Source organism: Oryctolagus cuniculus, chromosome 6 (genome assembly GCF_051225735.1).
Source record: "Oryctolagus cuniculus isolate XC-2025 breed Fujian yellow rabbit chromosome 6, ASM5122573v1, whole genome shotgun sequence".
Taxonomy (NCBI): domain Eukaryota; kingdom Metazoa; phylum Chordata; class Mammalia; order Lagomorpha; family Leporidae; genus Oryctolagus; species Oryctolagus cuniculus.
In genome coordinates this window covers 128839269-128853779 of record NC_142872.1, presented here as the reverse complement: position 1 = coordinate 128853779, position 14511 = coordinate 128839269, and the positions used below count along the sequence as shown (strand labels likewise).

The following is a 14511-nucleotide window of genomic DNA, read 5'->3' as shown; positions in this document are numbered from 1 at the left end:
CTGTCACCCATGTGGGAGACCAGAATAGAGTTCCTAGCTCCTGGCTTTAGAGTGGCCCAGATCTGGCTGCTGCAACCATCTGGGGAGTGAACCAGCAGATGGAATCTCTCTCTCTCCCCTCCTTCTCTTCCTCTCCCACTTCAATGCTCTCCTTTACAAACAAGTAATTAATCTTAAGATAACCCCCCAAAGGATAATTGCTTCATACTCCTAGGATGGCTATAATCAAAAAGATGAATGATAACAAGTGCTGGCAAGGACATGAGAAATAAGAATCCTTATACACTATACACTGACAGTGGAAAAATAAAATGGTGTAACTTTCTTTTTTTAAAAAAAAAAAAAAGATTCATTTTATTTATTTGAAAGACAGAATTACAGAGAGAGGCAGAGACAGAGAGAGAGGTCTTCCATCCACTGGTTCACTCCCCAGATGGCTGCAACTGCTGGAGCCGAGGCGATCCAAAGCCAGGAGTTTCTTCTAGGTATCCCACGTAGGTGCAGGAGCTTCAGCATTTGAGCCATCTTCTACTGCTTTTCCGGGCCACAGCAGAGAGCTGGATAGGAAGTAGAGCATCCAGGACTCAAATCAGCATCCATATGGGATGCCAGCACTGCAGGTGGCAGCTTTACCTGCTATGGCACAGCGCCGGCCCATTGCAACCACTATTGAAAACAATCTGGTAGTTGTCCCTCAGAAAGTTAAACAGAGTTACCACGTGACCCAGCGATTCCACTCCTAGATTCACAGTCATGAGACATGAAAACACAGAGAACAAGAAAACTTGTAGATGAATGTTCATAGCAACATTATCCATATAAGCCAAAAAATGGAAACCACCTAACTGTCCATAAACTAATGAATGAGTGAGATATCTATATATTTGAATATTACCTGGTTAAAAAAAAATGAAACACTGATAAAAGCTATAGCATAGGTGAACTTTGAAACTACTATGCTAAGCAAAAGCAACCTGTCACAAAAGGCCATGTATTGTGTTCCACTTACATGAAATGTCCTCAGGAGGCAAATCTATAGTGCCAGAAAGCAGGCTGGTGGGCAGGAGGGACAGGGAATGACTGCTCATGGGAATAGGAACAGGGCATTCTTTGGACAGTGGGGAAAAATGTTCTGGGGGCTGGCGCTGTGGCACAGCAGGTAAAGCCATTTTCTGCAGTGCAGGCATCCCATGTGGGTGCCGGTTCAAGTCCCTGCTGCTCCACTTTTGATCCAGCTCTCTGCTACGGCCTGGGAAAGCAGTGGAAGATGGCCCAAGACATTGGGCCCCTGCACCCGCATGGAAGACCGAGGAAGAAGCCCCTGGCTCCTGGCTTCAGATCGGTGCAGCTCCAGCCATTGTGGCCATCTGGGGAGTGAACCAGCAGATGGAAGACTTATCTCTCTTTCTCTCTCTGTGTAACTCTGCCTTTCCAGTAAATAAATAAATCTTAAAAAAAAAAAAAAAGTTCTGAAATTGTGGCAATGGCTGTACATATCTGTGACTGTACTAAAAATCACTGAGTTGCACATTTAAAAAAATATTTATTTGAAAAGCAGAGTGACAGAAAGGCAGAGAAAGAGAAAAGAAAATCTTCTAGCCACTGATTCACTTGCCAAATGGCCACAACAGTCAAGTCTGGGCAGCCCAAAACTAGAAGCCAGGAACTCCATCTGGCATAGCAGGGGACCAAGCACCTGGGCCATCTTCTGCCGTCTTCCCAGGCACATCAGCAGGAAGCTTAATCAGAAGCTGAGGAGCTGGCACTTGAACTAGCACTCTAATTTGGGTTGATGGTATTGCAATGGCAGCTTAACTTACTGTGCTACAGTACTGGTCCTGAATCTCACATTTAAATAGGTGAACTGCATGGTATGTAAATTATATCTCAATAAAGACATTAAAGGAAACAATCACCACGCTCACAAACAGGCACATTTTACCGTATGCAAATCATACCTTCATAAAGTTGACTGACAAGGAAAATAAGTCATCATTTTCTAAAACCAATTCAAAAAGCAGAGAATATACGTGATAACAGCCTAATATCCAGGCAGCCTGATAACTCTGTCTCTCATTTTGCTCTATTCCATGCATACATTACCCTTCTACAAATGCATCCAGTTTAGCCAATTCATCTGACAAGCCAACCAAGACATCCAGTGTGCCAACCTAGAAGAGAAATATAGCATTTTATTATTTTCATCTTTACAACATCTTGATTTGAAGGGCCCACAAACCTTAAGCTCTTATTCTTTATTTCATAATGTGTAAGTGTGGTTAAAAACATTGGTCAGACATTTCAACACAAGATAATCTTCTAATTCATAGGCAAAACCACCACGGAAGACATGAAGACTCCTCAAAGGCAGGCCTGTCCTTGTGCTGTGCCCAGGAACAATACGTCATCTGAAGTTCTGCTTTACACCCTGGGTTCTTAAAGCAGGAGGTCACGCCCAAGCACCAGAGGGTCTGTAATTGAGTTTGTAGGCAAAAGCATTTGTGTGTAAATGAGCATGTTCTGGACGAAATGTCCTGTCTGTCTCAAAGGACTCCCTAATTCCAAATATATTAAGAACCAGTACTTGCAGAGCACTATGGCTAGTGGTGCACTAAGCCTATTATAAAGTAAACTGATTATAAAGTAAACTGAACTTATGTTAGTGCAAAAATTAAAGGGAAAAAACAAAGAAAGGAAGGAAAGAGGATTGAGGAAAGGAGGGAGGGATGGAGGGAGGGAGGGCAGAAGTATGTTTACCTTAGAATTATATCTGTAATACATGAAATCTGTTTTTTATATTCATAAAAAATTTAAAAAGAACAAGTAATTTTAAGTATTTCTGAAATGACTGCAGTCTGTGGCTACTTCACTTAACCAGCAAAATGTAGGTATCAGATTATTTTCATTCTGACCAAAGTTTGGTCAGCTGATAACTGGCAGATTGCTTCACTCTGACCCTGCTGGTTTACAACTTTTTAGCATATGTTAAATAGTGTAACTAGAATAACTAATATCTGCAAAGTATGATTAAGGAGGCATCATGGGTGTTTACAATGTTAGCCAGCATAATGTGAATTTCATAACAAAAATTCAAAAAACATATTACTAAGAGTTTTTCACTTCTAAAAATCATATATATATATAATATTTTTGTAATATTTCTTATATAATTCAGAAAACCACAAAAGAAAAAATGTTATTTCACTTTGGTAGTATACTCCTGAAACCTCAAAGAACATGATGCCTTTTAAATTACGCCAAGGGATTGAGACAAGAGGGTTTTTCTTCTGAAAGAAACTGGGTATTAATTCTACCCAAAGCAAGACCTCGTTCTCCTCTCCTATACTCTCTCTTGTACAGTGAAGCTTCACCTTTAAGTCAGGAATGTTGAACTTGGAAGTGACAGCAAGATTGTTGTTCTTTGTAGTTGCTGCATGCAGTTTTTCCCACGTTTGCTGACAGGTTTTCTCCCCAGGAGCCGAAATAAGCCAGAACTCGGTCATGTTTGTTGCCAGGTATTTCTTCTGAAATCAAGAGACTCTGGAATACAAAACAAAACAATCAAAGATGACATTTAATACCATTTGTTTCCCAAGTGTTTCAGAGTCACAAGGTAAATTATAAATTAATAACCTGTTTCAAAACTAATCTAACATTAGTCTAGCAAAGTCAAACTTGCCTGGACGAGAATCTATCTAAATGATAAAAGGAGATGTATTTATGATAGTAGGAAAAGAGATGATAAAGGCCTAACACATGAAGGGCCATTCTTTTCAATTATAAATCATCCTAAACGGAAATTATTCACGAAGAGACTACCTAGCTGCCAATTATTTCAGTTAACCAAGAAATCTGCTGAGTCACGAATTTGCAGATTTACCTCAAACTTTTTTTTTAAAGATTTTATTTCTTTATTTGAGAGGTAGAGTTACAGACAGTGAAAGAGAGAGGCAGAGAGAAAGGTCTTCCTTCTATTGGTTCACCCCCCAAATGGCTGCCACGGCTGGAGCTGTGCCGATCCGAAACCAAGAGCCAGGAGTTTCCTCCGGGTCTCCCACATGGGTGCAGGGGCCCAAGGACTTGGGCCATCCTCTACTCTTTCCTAGGCCACAGCAGACAGCTGGATTGGAAGAGAAGCAGCAGGTCCCATCTTCTACTGCTTTCCCAGACTACAGCAAAGAGCTGGATTGGAAGAGGAGCAGACAGGAATAGAACTGTCACTCATATGGGATGCCGGCACCACAGGCAGAGGATTAACATACTGCACCATGGCGCCGGCCCTTTATCTCAAACTTTTAAAACATATAACAGCCGGCGCCGCGGCTCAATAGGCTAATCCTCCGCCTAGCGGCGCCAGCACCCTGGGTTCTAGTCCTGGTTGGGGCGCCAGATTCTGTCCCGGTTGCCCCTCTTCCAGGCCAGCTCTCTGCTGTGGCCCGCGAGTGCAGTGGAGGATGGCCCAGGTGCTTGGGCCCTGCACTCCATGGGAGATCAGGATAAGCACCTGGCTCCTGCCATCAGATCAGTGCGGTGCGCCGGCCGCAGCGCACCGGCGGCAGCGGCCATTGGAGGGTGAACCAACGGCAAAGGAAGACCTTTCTCTCTGTCTCTCTCTCTCTCACTGTCCACTCTGCCTGTCACAAAAAATAAATAAATAAAATAAAATAAAAACATATTTCAAAATAAATAAATAAATAAAATAAAACATATAACAAAAATGGGGAGTCACACACACACACTCTGCCACTTTTATCCTGGAGAAATGAATCAAATCTAAACAGTAGTCACTACAGAAATCTGCTGCACTGGCTTAGCAAACCTACAGTGTAGTCAATGAGTAGTTAATTCTACTCACCCTAGGGAGATTTCTTCAACTCCCTGATGTGTATGTAGTTGCCATCAAATGTTTACAAATCAAAAAAAAAAAAATCTTACGAATCTGCCTGGTCATTTTTAATTTAAGAGACAGATATAGACAGACAGAGCTCCATCTGCTGGTTCACTCCCCGAATACCCACAATGACTCGGGCTAGGATGGGGCCAGAGCCAGGAGACAGAGATGCAATGTAGACTTCCCACAAGGTCTGGATTGAGCTATCACCACTATCTCCCAGGGTCTGCAAGAGCAGGAAGCTCAGTTCAGAAACAGCTAGGAATCAAACCCAAGTTCTCAGATGTGGGATATGGGCAGTTTAACTGCCAGGCTGAACACCTGCTCCCTGTCTGGTTATTTAAAACATCTGAGTTTTGAGGGAGAGGAGCTCATACATTACTGGGTCTGAGTGAGAAAGAGGCTGTGCAACTCCCTCTCCAAGGAGTTCCATTAAGACACATGCAAGGGCCCACTGGCGGGTTAACGCCCTGGCCTGAAGCACTGGCATCCCATATGGGTGCCAGTCGAGACCTGGCTGCCCCTCTTCCAATCCAGCTCTCTGCTATGTCCTGGGAAAGCAGCAGAAGATGGTCCAAGTCCTTGGGCCCCTGCCCCCACGTGGGAGACCCAGAAGAAGCTCCTGGCTCCTGCCTTCAAATCGGCGCAGCTCTAGCCATTGTGGTCATCTGAGGAGTGAACCAGAGGATGAAAGACCTCTCTCTCTCTCTGTCTCTACCTCTCTCTATAACTCTTTCAAATAAATAAATAAAATAAATTTAAAATGTTTTTTTTTTTAATTCTTAAAAAAAAAGACATGCAAGCCTCTTCTACAACCTTTTGTCCTAATCCCCTCCTCCTCACAAAGCAGGGAAAAAGCACAGACAAATCTACTTAGAATGTAAGTAGGTAAAGCACAGAAACACAAAAAAACTCACAAAAATGTAAAGTTTACACTTTAATGGGCCTTCACGAGAACAACCGTAAACTTTCTACTACCACTGCTCATTCATGCTCTCTGACACTGGGATCCACGCCTGGGAATGGAGCAGAACTCTCTCATAAAGAACAACACTGCCCAGAGAAAGGACTTTGTAATTTAAATTCTTTAGTGTCATAATCATAGTGGGCTGTTAAAATTTTCCATAGACCATTTAAATTAAAGAAACCCTACCTACTCATTATAATACTATTGAAAATGAACTGTGATCTAAATATGATCAGAGTTGGTGAACTCGAAAGGCTTCCATAGCCTTGGCAGCTCATGACAAGAGCCTAGGGTGATTACTGATGCCATAAACAAGAGTGTCAATTTGTTAAGTCAACAACAGGAGTCACTGTGCACTTACTCCTCATGTAGGATCTCTGTCCTTAATGTGCTGTACATTGTGATTTCATGCTATAACTAGTACTCAAACAGTATTTTTCACTTTGTGTTTCTATGTGGGTGCAAACTGTTGAAATCTTTACTTAATATATACTAAACTGATCTTCTGTATATAAAGAGAATTGAAAATGAATCTTGATGTGAATGGAAGGGGGGAGGGAGAGGGAAAGGGGAAGGTTGCGGGTGGGAGGGAAGTTATGGGGGGGGAAGCCATTGTAATCCATAAGCTGTACTTTGGAAATTTATATTCATTAAATAAAAGTTAAAAAAATGAACTCAACACAAATGTCACCATATATATATATATATATATATATATATATACACACACACACACACACTTTTCCCAACTACTGTTTATAGAGGATCTACCAGGTATTGCTCTAAATGTTTTACACATGATTTCAATTAAGCTTCCCAATACCTTCTTAGATAAATATTCTCCCACTTACAGATAAGACACTAAAAACTCATCGAGTTAAAATGGTATAAATGTAAGATGGTGATACTACATGAATATCTCAAAAAATGTACTCTAAGATGAATTTTTTTTTTTATTTTTGACAGGCAGAGTGCACAGTGAGAGAGAGACAGAGAGAAAGGTCTTCCTTTACCGTTGGTTCACCCTCCAATGGCCGCTGCGGCTGGCGTACTGTGGCCAGTGCACCGCGTTGATCCGAAGCCAGGAGCCAGGTGCTTCTCCTGGTCTCCCATGCGGGTGCAGGGCCCAAGCACTTGGGCCATCCTCCTCTGCACTCCCTGGCCACAGCAGAGAGCTGGCCTGGAAGAGGGGCAACCGGGACAGAATCCGGCGCCCCGAAGGGACTAGAACCCACAGTGCCGGCGCCGCAAGGCAGAGGATTAGCCTACTGAACCGCGGCGCTGGCCTCTAAGATGACTTTTCAACATTACTAATCAAGTTGCACTTTTATTAGCTCTTAGTGATGAAGGCCAACACTTTCTCCAGTGCAGGTACCTCCCAGATAGCCAATGATCTGAACAGGAGCTTATCATGATCCTTGTCCTAGACAGAGTACTCGCTCTGGCCAGGCAACAGTATTGCTAAACTGGGCACCCAAGGATGGAAACCATTCACAAGCACCAAGCTCTAACAAGGCCATCCAAAGATAAGCTTTGATTTAAAAACAAAACAAGCAGAGCTGGCACTGTGGCGCAGCAGGTTAAAACCCCAGTCTACAGTGCCAGCATCTCATATGGGCACCAGTTCGAGTCCTAGCTGCTCCACTTCCTACCCAGCTTTCTGCTATGGGCTGGGAAAGCAGTGGAAGATGGCCCAAGTCTTTGGACCCCTGCACCCACATGGAAGACCAGGAAGAAGCTCCTAGCTTCAGATCAGCTCAGCTCTGGCCATTGCAGTCATTTGGAGAGTGAACCAGCAGATGGAAGACCTTTCTCTGTAACTCTTAAAAAAAAAAAAAAAAAAGGCAAATCAAAATCCTCGTCAGTCTATCTTAGAAACTTCAAATGTTGGGGTAAGCATTTGGCACAGCAGTTAGGCCAAGTTAGGCCATGACTTGGAATGCCCCCTTGAAATATCAGAGTATCTGGTTTGAGTACCAGCTACTCTGCTTTCAATCCAGCTTTCTGCTTGTATGCACCTTGGGTGAAAGTGGATGAATACTCAAGTACCTGAGTCTCCCACATGGGAGCAAACTTCAAATATTAAACTTTGGCCGGCGCCTTAATTCAATAGGCCTGCGGCGCCGGCACACCGGGTTCTAGTCCCGGTCGGGGTGCTGGATTCTGTCCCGGTTGCCCCTCTTCCAGGCCAGCTCTCTGCTGTGGCCAGGGAGTGCAGTGGAGATGGCCCAAGTGCTTGGGCCCTGCACCTGCATGGGAGACCAGGAGAAGCACCTGGATCCTGGCTTCAGATCAGCACGGTGCACCGGCCACAGCCCGTCAGCCGCAGCGGCCATTGGGGGGTGAACCAATGGAATTGTAATTCAGCTCTTTTACTCCTGTCTGTCCAGAGAAACTTCCACAAAAGCAGAGACAAAGTGCTCACTGCAAAATTGTTTATAGCAGCAAGAAAGTAAAAACAAGATCCCAATAAAAGCAAAGTAGATAATAATACTTAATTTATTCATGTAATAATACCATGTAGATATACATGGGGGGTGACCAAGGCCAAGGTCAAGAGGCCTTGCAACTTCTCTCTGTCTCTCTGTCTCTCACTGTCCACTCTGCCTGTCAAAAAAAAATGTCAAACTTTAAGGTTATTACATATCATCTTTTTTTAATATAAGATATAACACATATTTATTTATTTTTTGACAGGCAGAGTGGACAGTGAGAGAGAGACAGAGAGAAAGGTCTTCCTTTTTCCATTGGTTCACCCCCCAGTGGCCGCTGCAGCTGACGCGCCACCGCGCTGATCTGATGGCAGGAGCCAGTACTTCTCCTGGTCTCCCATGGGGTGCAGGGCCCGAGCACTTGGGCCATCCTCCACTGCACTCGCGGGCCACAGCAGAGAGCTGGCCTGGAAGAGGGGCAACCGGGACAGAATCCGGTGCCCCAACCGGGACTAGAACCCGGTGTGCCGGCGCGGCAAGGCGGAGGATTAGCCTAGTGAGCCACGGCGCCGGCCTACATATCATCTTACCTATACTCTTTTCAACCTAATTTTAGAATTATCTGTGGTACTCCATGTATAGTTTGTATAGTTCATTTAATTGTTACATGGTATTCTTACATGGTATATCTACATGGTATTATTACATGAATATTTAAATTAAGTATTATTTTTACTTTGATTTAGTGGGATCTTGTTTTTACTTTCTTGCTGCTATAAACAATTTTGCAGTGAGCACTTTGTCTCTGCTTTTGTGGAAGTTTCTCTGGACAGACAGGAGTGAAAGAGCTGAATTACAAAGAGGGATCACATGGTAGAATGTCTTCAAAGATGGAAGGAACACATCCTTCCATGCTCCTATACAATGTGACTTTGCCACTACTTCCACCAAAAGCTGGGGCTGGTTTTGTGACTTGCTGTAACCAAGAAAACACATGGAAGGCACACTACAAGTTCAAGGCCAAGGTCAAGAGGCCTTGCAACTTCTACTTCTGTGTCTTCCCTCACAGCATCAGGTAAGGAAGCCAGTCTAGACTACTGAAAGGGGCTCTGTGATAAGAAATGGACAACCACTAAAAACTGCCAGATGCCTAAGCATGGCCACGTTGGACCTTTCGGCCCAACCAATCTGCAAGCTGCATCAATGAATCTGGGTGAACCAAACACAGAGACCACCCTAACAACTCACAGAATAAAGAGAAATAAGAAATCACAGTTCTAAATCACTACATTTTGGGGTGGTTTATCACACAGCAGGAGATAACCAGCAGACTGCTGTCCACTCTATTGGGTACTGTCAAATTGTTCTCCAAAGCCATTATCAACTTAATTAATTAGATAATTAATTTGGATTAATTAATCCAAAGCCATTATCAACTTAATTATCAAATTAATTATCATTATCAAATTAATCATCGGGTAAGGCTTCTATTTCTAAGGTTGGCATTGTGTCACAGTAGGTTATGTAGCTGTTTACCACACCCACAACACGTATTGGAGTGCTGGTTCCAATTGCAGTTCTTCCACTTCCAATCTTGTTTCCTGCTAACGTTCCTGGAAAGTAACAATTGATGGTGCAGGGGCTTGGACCCCTGCCATTCATATGGGAGACCTGGATAGCTTTACGGGCTCCTGGTTTTGGCATGGCCTCGCCCTGATTGTTGCAGACATTTGGGCAATGAGCCAGTGGATAGAAGATCCCTCTGCCTTGGTCTCTCTCTCACTCTGCCTTTCACGTAGATGAAAATAAATTTAAAAATCAACATTAAGGGGCTGGCGCTGTGGCTCAGCAAGTTAACGCCCTGGTCTGAAGCACCGGCATCCCATGTGGGCACCGGTTCGGGACCCAGCTGCTCCACTTCCAATCCAGCTCTCTGCTGTGGCCTGGGAAGGCCGTGGAGGATGGCCCAGGTCCTTGGGCCCCTGTGCTCACGTGGGAAACCCAGAGGAAGCTCCTGGCTTTGGATCAGCGCAGCTCTGGCCATTGCGGCCCATTGGGGAGTGAATCATCGGATGGAAGACCTCTCTCTCTCTCTGCCTCTCCTCTCTCTGTGTAGCTCTTTTTTTTTATTATTCTTTTTATTATTTAATAAATGTGAATTTACAAAGTGCAACTTTTATATTGTTGTGGCTCCCCGCCCCCAACCTCCCTCCCTCCCACAGCCCTCCCCTCTCCCACTCCCTCTCCCACCCCGCCCTTCATTGAGTTTCATTTTCAATTACCTTCATATACAGAAGATCAACTTAGTATACACTAAGCAAGGATTTCAACAGGCTGCCCTCACACAACTGCACAAGGTATAGGGTATTGTTCAACTAGTAGTGTTGTTTTTAAGTTTCATAGTAAAACACATTAAGGACAGAGATCCTACGTGGGGAGCATGTGCCCAGTGACTCCCGTTGTAGTTTTTTTTTTTTTTTAACTTTTATTTAATGAATATAAATTTCCAAAGTACAGCTTATATATTACAATGGCTCCCCCCCCCATAACGTCCCTCCCACCCGCAACCCTCCCCTTTCCCACTCCCTCTCCCCTTCCATTCACATCAAGATTCATTTTCAATTCTCTTTATATATAGAAGATCAGTTTAGCATACATTTAGTAAAGATTTCAACAGTTTGCTCCCACACAGAAACATAAGGTGAAAAATACTGTTTGAGTACTCGTTATAGCATTAAATCACAATGTACAGCACACTAAGGACAGAGATCCTACATGAGGAGTTAAGTGCACAGTGACTCCTGTTGTTGACTTAACAAATTGACACTCTTGTTTATGGCATCAGTAATCACCCTAGGCTCTTGTCATGAGCTGCCAAGGCTATGGAAGCCCCCTGAGTTCACCGACTCTGATCATATTTAGACAAGGTCATGGTCAAAGTGGAAGTTCTCTCCTCCCTTCAGAGAAAGGTACCTCCTTCTTTGATGGCCCGTTCTTTCCACTGGGATCTCACTCACGGAGATCTTTCATTTAGTTTTGGTGTTTTTTTTTTTTTTTTTTTTTTTTCCAGAGTGTCTTGGCTTTCCATGCCTGAAATACTCTCATGGGCTTTTCAGCCAGATCCGCATGCCTTAAGGACTGATTCTGAGGCCAGAGTGCTGTTTAGGACATCTGCCATTCTATGGGTCTGCTGTGTATCTCGCTTCCCATGTTGGATCGTTCTCTCCCTTTTTTATTCTATCAGCTAGTATTTGCAGACACTAGTCTTGTTTATGTGATCCCTTTGGCTCTTAATCCTATCATTATGATCAATTGTGAACAGAAATTGATCACTGGGACTAGTGAGATGAAATTGGTACATGCCACCTTGATGGGATTGAATTGGAATCCCCTGGTATGTTTCTAACTCTACCGTTTGAGGTAAGTCAGCTTGAGCACGTCCCGAATTGCACATCTCTTCCCTCTCTTATTCCCACTCTTATATTTAACAGCGATGACTTTTCAGTTAAGTTTCAGCACTTAAGAAAAACTGTGTATTGATTACAGTATTCAACCAAAAGTATTAAGTAGAACAAACAAACAAAAATATTAAGAGGGATAACATATTAAGTTGGTCATCAACAGTCAGGGCAAGGGCTGATCAAGTCACCATTTCTCATAGTGTTCATTTCACTTTAACAGGTTTCCATTTTGGTGCTCAGTTAGTTGCCACCTATCGGGGAGAACATATAGTATTTGTCCCTTTGGGATTGGCTTATTTCACTCAGCATAATGTTTTCCAAATTCCTAACAGGGATCACTTTTTAGTTAAAATTTAAACACCTAAGAATAACTGTGTGTTAATTACAGAGTTCAACCAATGGGGAAACTTGTTGAAGTGAAATGGACACTATGAGAAACAGTGACTTGATCAGCTCTTGTCCTGACGGTTGATGTACAATGTAATACTTTATCCCGTTGTAGATTTAACAACTGGCACTCTTATTTACGGCATCAGCAATCACCCGAGGCTCTTGCCATGAGCTGTCTAGGCTATGGAAGCCCCTTGAGTTCACCAACTCTGAACTTGTTTAGTCAAGGCCGTATCACAGTGGAGGTTCCTTCCTAACTTCGGAGAAAGGCGCCTCCCTCCTTGATGGCCTGTTCCTTCCGCTGGGGTCTTGTTCACCAAGATCTTTCATTTAGGTTGTTTTTGCCACCGTGTCACGGCTTTCCATGCCTGTGAGGCTCTCATGGGCCTTTTAGCCAGATCCGAATGCCCCAAGGGTTGATTCTGAGGCCAGAGTGCTGTTTTGGGCGTTTGCCATTCTATGAGTCTGCTGTGTGTCCTGCTTCCCCCGCAGGGTCATTCTCTCCCTTTTAATTCTATCCTTCATATTTGCTTACACTGGTCTTGTTTGTAAAATCTCTTCGACACTTACCCTATCTTTTTTGATCAGTTGTGTACTTATACTTATCACTTTACCAAGTGCACTGACATTGGTACATGTCTCCTTGATAAGACTGAGTTGAAATCCCCTGGCTCATTTCTAGTCCCACCATTGGAGGTAAGTCCGAGTGAACATGTGCCGACCTATATATCTCCTCCCTCTCTTATTCCCACTCCTATATTTAACAGAGATCACTTTTCTGTTAATTTTTAAATGCCTAAGAATGACTGTGTATCGATTACAGAGTTCAACCAGTGGTATTAAGTAGAACAAACCGAGCAACAACAACAAAATACTAAAAGGAATAAAATAGTAAGTTGTTCCTCAACAGTCTAGACAAGGGCTGATCATGTCATTGTCTCTGATAGTGTCTATTTCACTTCAATGGGTATCATTTTAGGTGCTCATTTAGTTGCCATCGATCAGAGAGAACATATGATATTTGTCCCTTTTGGACTGGCTTATTTCACTCAGCATATTTTCCAGCTTCCTCCATTTTGTTGTAAATGCCCGGATTTCATTGTTTTTTACTGCTGTATAGTGTTCCATAGAGTACATATCCTATAGTTTCTTTATCCAGTCATTCGTTGATGGACATTTAGGTTGCTTCCATGTCTTAGCTATTGTGAATTGAGCTGCAACAAATATTGAGGTGCAAATGGCTCTTTTTTTCTCCCCTTTAATTCCATTTGGGTAAATCCCAAGGAGTGGATGGCTGGGTCCTGTGGTAGTGCTACATCAGGTTTCTGAGGACATCCACAGTGGCTTTACCAGTTTGCATTCCCACCAACAGTGGGTTAGTGTCCCTTTTTCCCCACATCCTTGCCAGCATCTGTTGTTGGTTGATTTCTGTATGTAAGCCAATCTAACTGGAGTGAGGTGAAACCTCATTGTGGTTTTGATCTGCATTTCCCTGATGGCTAGGGATCCTGATGTGTAGCTCTTTCAAATAAATCAGTAAATCTTTTTTTTTTTAAAGAAATCAACATTAAAAGAATTTCTATTTCCACAATTTAAAAAATATACAGTGGGGGCTGGCACTGTGGCACAACGGGTTAAGTCACCGCCTGCAATGCTGGCATCCCATACGGGCAGCAGTTCATGTCCTGGATGTTTCACTTCCCACCCAGCTCCTTGCTAATGTTCCTGGGAAAGCAGTAGAGCTTGGGCCCCTGTATCTGTGTGCGAGACCAAGAAGAAGCTCCTAGCTCCTGGCTTTGGCCTGGCCCAGCCATGGCCGTTGCGCCCATTTGGGGACAAAACCAGCAGATAATGGAAGGTATCTTTTGATCTAATTCTGCCTTCAAATAAATAAAATAAATCTTAAAAAAAATACACAATGGTATATAATATTCATAGGTACATACTTCCAGAAAGTAAAACAGGCAAAGGACAAAGGCACTTTAGTCATGTATAAAAGATTTTATATCTTTAAAATAAAAATCTATTTCTCAAATATGAGAAAATGTTAACACCTGTTAAATCTGGGTAGTGGGTACATGAATGTCTGTTAATCCACTAATCCGTTAATAAGCATTTAAAATTATATCTGTATATCTGAAATATCTCAGAAATATTTTTTAAATTGCTGTAAGAATGCAATTTATGTTAAAAACATTAAGCCTACTTAGAAAATTTAAAAAAATTTTAGTGAACTCTGAAGTACACTATTCTGAGAATAATCTAGTTACCAAATTAGCTCTTCATGCCATTTTTTTTTTTTTTTGCTCCTCGTAGAAATGCTGTCTGATCTGTTCAATATCCTCTTATGACCAAGTACAAATGTGGAGC

At 42.8% G+C, this 14511-nt stretch overlaps 1 protein-coding gene across 2 annotated transcripts in view; it reads right to left on the bottom strand.

Moving 5' to 3' along the window:
* Window positions 1–14511, bottom strand: part of ATP6V1C1 (ATPase H+ transporting V1 subunit C1) — a 68669-nt gene that overhangs the window by 32274 nt on the left and 21884 nt on the right. For both annotated transcript variants that reach the window (XM_051844686.2, XM_002710723.6), the window contains 2 exons: window positions 3372–3540; window positions 2104–2171 (listed from right to left, as the gene is read on the bottom strand). In XM_051844686.2, coding sequence (XP_051700646.1) covers window positions 2104–2171; window positions 3372–3503 — 200 coding nt within the window. In that variant the 5' untranslated portion in view covers window positions 3504–3540. The remainder of the gene's footprint in view (window positions 1–2103; window positions 2172–3371; window positions 3541–14511) is intronic.